This window comes from Morone saxatilis, unplaced genomic scaffold (assembly GCF_004916995.1).
Source record: "Morone saxatilis isolate NCDOM2014 unplaced genomic scaffold, NCSU_SB_2.0 Contig7, whole genome shotgun sequence".
Lineage (NCBI taxonomy): Eukaryota > Metazoa > Chordata > Actinopteri > Moronidae > Morone > Morone saxatilis.
This window is the reverse complement of record NW_023340246.1, coordinates 15,329,582-15,336,308: the sequence shown is the minus strand read 5'-3', so window position 1 is coordinate 15,336,308 and position 6,727 is coordinate 15,329,582. Positions and strand designations below refer to the sequence as shown.

Genomic DNA, 6,727 nt, shown 5'->3' with positions numbered 1-6,727 from the left:
AGCATCACAGTAAGTCTTTCACTGCCCACTGGCATGTCCAATATAAACATATATATATATATATATATATATATAAACATATATATATATAAACAATGCTTTTACTAAATGATGTCTCTTTGTTCATCATCTTTCAGACTAAAACTCTAACAGGAGGTGGCATGGAACAATTCATTGAGTTTCCACTTGATGTAAGTAAAATCCCCATTTTCACTGCCTTCTTGAGATTAAAGACATTCAAGCAAAACAGCTGTTTGTGAAAGACACCTGCGCCTTCCTACTCATGCTGAAAGGATGTTTGATTAGACAGATTTGCCGATATACACAGCGTTTGAAATGCATATACTGTAGCTGCTAAAAAAATACAGTTGTTGAATCACAGTTTAAAAGTAAATGAAAAAGATGTTGATACTTGATATGATGCAGATAAATAATAATAGATCTGATTGATTCTACTGTAGTACACTTACTCTCACTCTAACCGATTCACATGTTAGTAGGCATGAAGGGCGAGGGGGTTGTGGTCCCGGGCAACTGAGAAAACACATACCCGCCCTTTGTTCCTGTTGCACGCTCCTGTTCCTCTTGCATACTCATCACTACATCACTTTTTCTTTATTTTGTTGCCAGGGCGATGTAAAGATTGCTGCTCCAGCAAAGCACTCGAATAACCAAGATGACAAGCAGCCCAATGGTGAGTTTGAAAATGGCAGTTTTTTGGGGGGAGGGGCTCATTAGTTTGTGCCATGTGTAGAGAAATGAGACCAAAAAAAACAAAACAAAAAAAAAAAACAACCACAGAGACAGAAAAAGGAAATCTCACCCCTAACAACTGATAGGGGTGAGCAAGTGAAGAAAACAGGTATTAACACATTGGCACTCCTCTTGCACATTTGCATCTGTTTTTTGATGGGGTCTGTTGCACTAATTTTAATTTTCTATCAATAGACATATTAGATAAATGCTTAGATCTGTAAATATGATATAACATTTTAAAGTAAGCTGATGGATAAAACATTTCATTTGCTCCTATCAGAAACCAAGTGGGGCCTGGTGAGGAGGATCAGAAAAGGCTCTAGTTTCATCAAAGCGCGCCGATCAGATACCGACACCAAGACACAGCTGTTTGGACAGTCCCTCTGCAAGATATGCCCAGATGATTGCTCACTCCCCAAACCAGTTGCAGTAAGTTGACTTTCTATCTTAAATGTCAGATCTCTCGTCACTTCCACCTGCCAGCCGGGTTTCTTTTAGACAAGAACTGAACTACTTATGAGCAGAATAAGTTGTCTTTTTTATTATTTTCTGTCTGGTTTCATTATTTGTTCCTAAAGTTTTTTTTAAAAAATAGAGTAATAAAGGACAGCTTGTTACAATAGATCTAATTCTAGCACGAATGGTGAATAAACACCTACTGAGCTGACCTTTGACAGCAGTTCTAAGAATCTATTAATGAGAACAGGAAACCATGTGAGCACATGAGCTGCATGTTTATTAGTATCTGCTGAAAAATCACTCAACAGCTTGATGGTGTTTTTTTTTTACTATGTAACCTCACCTGTCCTCCGCTCCCCGTCCTTTCCCCAGGAGATGCTGGTGTTGCTAAGGAAGAAGGGGCCATCCACAGAGGGAGTGTTTCGGAAGCCGTGCAACAGCAAGAACATGAGGGACATCAGGGAACAGCTCAACAGCGGCCAGGAGGTGGACCTGGAGGGTCAGCCGGTCCTTCTGCTCGTCGGGCTGCTCAAAGTACGTTCCCATACATATTATGTATACACCACTTCTATGGTACTTGCTGCACCATTAGCATTTCTACATCTACATTTTTATTTTATTATGATTTGTTTTCACTCTGCATTTCTCCACATCACTGTAAATGATCCTGGAGACTTAAATAAAGGTTTTTAATTGAATTTAATTAAACTATTACATGATGCTCAAACATTACCATTACCACTACTACCACAACCACAGCTACTACCGCCATAGTACTCCACTACTGTAGCATCTGCTGCCCTACCATAGTACAGTATACTTAAAGTACCAAAAGCAATATTACTCATTATGCAAACATTGCATTTGTATTAACAATGTGCAAAGTAACAAGCAGTTAAAGCTGTCATATCAATGTAATGGAGTAAAAAGTACAATATTTGTAGCATAAAATGGAAATATTGGTTTAAAATACCTCAAACTTGTACTTAATAACAGCACTATACACTCTTACTATATAATAATATTCAATTAATCTACAATATGAGGTTCCTCCTTGATACCTGTAAGATATTTTTGTCCTCACACCATGTCACACCAGGCCGTTTGCATTAATAGGTACTGTGTCTCATCCAGTCCCTCTCTTGTTTGTTGCAGAGTTTTCTGAAGGAACTTCCTGGCAGCCTGCTGGTATCTAAACTTTATGACAACTGGATGAGGGCTCTGGACAATGAAGACGCCCAGCAGAGAGCTCTGGAAATGAGAAAGTAAGCAATCAATACCAGCTTATGAGCCTAGGCAGTTCAATGCACCTGCAACTGTGACAATCAGCTTCTATTTATATATGACATTTATATGAAGAAAAGGGTATTTTGAGTGGATGTTGCAAAGCATTCCCAATGCCTGTAGGCTGAACACAAACCACTTCTCTTTTTCAGTCTGTTTAAAAAAAGGGAAGAAACTGAATTAAAAAAAGAGCGGCAAGCTAATGTCTTCTTCCTGTTCTCTTTTTTTTCTTCCTTCTCCCTTTTGCTACCCACTGTCAGGGTGGTAGACATGCTTCCCGGGGCAAACAAACTCCTCCTGCAGCATCTAGTCTGCGTCCTCCATCGCATCCTCGAGAGTGCTGACATCAACAAGATGGACGCCCACAACCTGGCGGTGTGTATCGCCCCCACGCTGCTGCAGGCGAACGACACCCCGCTGGATGAGCAGAAAGAAAGGATTGAAAAGGTAGAAAGTCTCGTTATGAATATACTTTCTCACTTTTGGTGCTTTGAAGCTTTGCGGTTCACAGTGCAGAAAACCTCAAAAGGTTTCATAACTTAAGTTGCTAAAGTTACCAAAGACTTGTTAGACATTTGTTTGGTTAAATGCTAATAATAATAAAAAACACTAGCTTGACCAAATGAGGCATTGTACTGTATCTGGATTTTATCCATCAGCTTTGATTTTCAGAATTCTTTATCTAATCTAATTTTGGTTTTGAAAATGAATAATTTTTCTTATCATGTTTCTTTTTCTAATTTGCTGTAGGTCACAGAGCTAACTCAGTTCATGATTGAGCATTGTGAGATCCTTGGAGACAATATCCCAAATCTGCTGGATACTGATGAAGGTACATTTACACATCATCTCAATTCTTACTATCTCTGTTTAGGGACTGTATGTGGAGTGGGGAGCCTTATGTTTGACTTTCAACTTGCACATGTTAAAACATTTCTTTGATCCATGACACTCACAAAAGACATATTTTTGATATTTTAATCTATCTATTCAATTTTTATTTACATGAAAGGAAATGGAAAGAAAGAAATAAATGGATGAAATAAAATAAACTTTTTGGCATTAACGTGGAAAAGACCATTCCTTGCTCTCCTAAAAAGAAATGAATGAATAAATAAATACACAACCCCCCGATTTCTGACCCCACCCTCTCCTCCAATAATTTTAAATTACAAGCTAAATTTGATTCATATTTGCAGTATTGAGTAGTGTAAAATGTAGAGATCCTAATCATGTCTTTTCCCACTATGCAGACTCACTGTCCTCTCAGCATCATGACTCTGCATATGACAGCACCGACCCAGATGGAGATGGAGAGGCGGGCGAGAGTGCCAGCTCCACACATGGAGGGAGTGACTCATGTTCCTCCCTCAGTCCCAGCTTCACCGACTCCTTCAGGTCGCAGCCAACATTCAATCGTCGCTGCTCTGAGCCCATCATCCACCTCTCACCTCATCTCAAGACCCTGTGCAACCATGCCAGGAGCCACGAAGACTGCTCGGTGGAGAGGAGGGACTTTGAGGAGCAGCCTCTGAAGAAGCAGATCTCAGATGACTCCTTCCTGCTCAGAGGACATGGTGAAGCGAGGCCAGTTTTGTCTTTTACAAAACTGATCAGCAGCTCCAACATGGATCAGCTGCCTTACATGACAGGCAAGGACTGCTCATGCTCTTCCCTAGAGAGCGCTGCCTCTAATCAGTCGGAAGGGTCCGTTTTCGCCAGTTCCCCTGTGGGGTCGCCAACCTGCCCTAGGAGAGCAAACACCACCAACCAGCTTCCAGGAGTTGCAAAGGTTCACCAGGACATTGCCAAACCGATTTCAGATGAAAAGAGGCGTTCACAGTCCATGAGGGTTGCCAGTAAAGTCCTAATGAGGACCAGGAGCTTAGGAACTTTCAGCAGGGGCAGCCTGAAGAAAGATTCTCAGAAGGAAAACTCCTTTCCTTGTGAAACTCTCCAGGAGGACTCTCAGAGTGAAGCAGATCCACCAGCCGAGCTTCTACAGAAACCGCGTCCTCTGTCGGCCATTGAAGTGTTTAAACATGTGGACAGCCGGCTGCCCCGCAGACCTCCGCCATTTGAGCATGCAGTGCAGAACGTGTGTCCTCCTCCACAGTATCGATCAATGACTGTACACGATGCCATAGAGCTGGAGAGAAGGTCCCGTCCATCCTCTGTAAACTATGACTTCCCACCTACCTGTGCTGTCGATCAGTACATAGACTGTTTTGCTCAAGCTGCACAGGACAAAGCCAGCGCTGTTGAGCGGCGGCAGCCTTACCGCCAGAGAGCTATGTCTGAGTCTGTGTCTGCAGGTCATCACGAGGTTGTGTCACGGAGATGTAGTCAGCCTGTGTTTGAGGAGTTTTCTTACGCCAAGGAGTCTTACGTCTGATTGACTTTGGAACTTTTCCACAGATGGGATTCCAGATATGCAAACATTTATCAGAGTTAAAAATATCAGTGGGCAAAGCCATAGGACCAGTTTTCAAGCGGCATAGCAAGCTTTAGCCAGGCTCTTTGTAACTTAGAGAATCTAATATGGCTGGAATTTATGTTTTAATAGCAAAAGAGCTTGGCTTTATTATGGTAGCCACTTCCTCTCCTACTCCTTCCCTTTTCACTGTTCTTTGTCGGTTAGATAAGAAGAGACTAAAGTGTTTTAAAGGCTCTGCCCACTGAGCAGCTCTGTGTTAGAGAAATGCTTGTATATGTACATAAAGTTCAATCTGTTCATGATTCACTGTTTCACTTTGAATGACTATCAGCTATGTGCCGCCTCTATGGTGGCACTTTCTCAGTAGTACTATTTAGAGTACAGCATTTATAAAATATGTAATTATAATGATAGATATCCAGTCTATCACAATGAAGCTATGAAAACACAGTTAACTGTGAATAAAATATGCTATGATTTCTTTTGTTTTCTATGTTTTGTTTGACAGTTTCTGTTGACCTATGTACAGTATAGCAAGTTGAGCACAAAGTGTTTGTTTTGGCTTTTTGTAAATCCTCTTCACCTTGCATGGCCTTTTTCTTTCACTACATTAAAGCACTTTTCTGATGATGATCTATGATTTGTTTATTTGTATGCTAGAATGTAAATAAAGTGAGATATCATAAGATATAGTTGGGTAATCTTTGTCAATGGGTGTTCCAGAGTCATGCAATTCCACCATAAATGGCTTTAGGTGACCACATGAGAAAATGAAAGAAAAGAAAATAACAGTAAATTAAATTTGTTGTGTTTGTACGAGACATTTCAGAAAGCTCCTGCTACAAATGGATGCTGGGGTCCTGAATTGCTCTCAGTCAAATCAGAGAGTGACTGGCTTGGCTCAACTTCTTGTTGCTAAATGTGTTGCATAACAGAAAGGCAAACTGCCTTCATTGAGAGAACAGCATGTTCTGGCACATATGCTAAAACAGAAGGAAACCAGACATGGTCACATGGGCGGATTTGGTTTTTCTCTGAATTGCTGTTCCTCTTGTCTGTGACGGCATGATGAGCTGATGCCACCCCTTCCTTCCTCTCTAAAGTTTTTAAACACATTGTTTCCTTCCTTAACAAACTTAATTCACCCAAAAGTTGCAACGAGATTTAAACCTGATTTAGCTCTGATAATGCTCATCTTAAATAATAAGTTACACAGGGTAGACACAAGGAAGCAACATGCTAATACATCACAAATTACAATAGGCCTGGCTACAGTTGTGAAGCATATAATGGCTATTAAGAAGCATTTGTTAAACTCTATACTCTCTAATTTTATGTATAGGGGGAGCAGAAAACAATAAGATCTCACAATATAATGGAACACAACACCATCACAAGTTTAAAAAAACAACCACCAGAGAGGTTGATTAGCACATATCTAATGCAGTGTCAGCTAACTCAAACATTGCAACTTCATAACGTTGACTATTTGTTGCAAGGTTGTTGTGTTGAACTTTGTGCTGTTTTGTACACATTGTGTTTTTTTTTTTGTGTCTCATACCTCATGCATCACATTTGCAAACTTTAAATTGAAGTTTAAACTTGGGATCTCACATGATTTTAATCCTTAGTAGGAAAACAGCATCAAGGCAGCAGCATTCACTGTGGTCTGTTTTGAGGATGACATTTTAAAACTGCTACATGTTGATCTCTGCAAGTGCTGCAAAGAGTCATCTATCTGTGAACTTGAGTCATTAGCTCATATCTGTTATTGATCTGTGTGGTATCTGT

At 40.4% G+C, this 6,727-nt stretch overlaps 1 protein-coding gene across 1 annotated transcript in view; it reads left to right on the top strand.

Annotated features, from left to right (window-relative positions):
• tagapb (T cell activation RhoGTPase activating protein b) overlaps nt 1-5,569 on the top strand; it is an 8,972-nt gene extending 3,403 nt beyond the window's left edge. The window contains exons 4-11 of the mRNA XM_035679038.1: nt 138-191; nt 631-694; nt 1,037-1,185; nt 1,588-1,749; nt 2,371-2,480; nt 2,760-2,946; nt 3,250-3,331; nt 3,753-5,569. Of these exons, the coding sequence (XP_035534931.1) occupies nt 138-191; nt 631-694; nt 1,037-1,185; nt 1,588-1,749; nt 2,371-2,480; nt 2,760-2,946; nt 3,250-3,331; nt 3,753-4,894 (1,950 nt within the window). The 3' untranslated portion in view covers nt 4,895-5,569. The remainder of the gene's footprint in view (nt 1-137; nt 192-630; nt 695-1,036; nt 1,186-1,587; nt 1,750-2,370; nt 2,481-2,759; nt 2,947-3,249; nt 3,332-3,752) is intronic.
• Nucleotides 5,570-6,727: the final 1,158 nt, after the last annotated feature.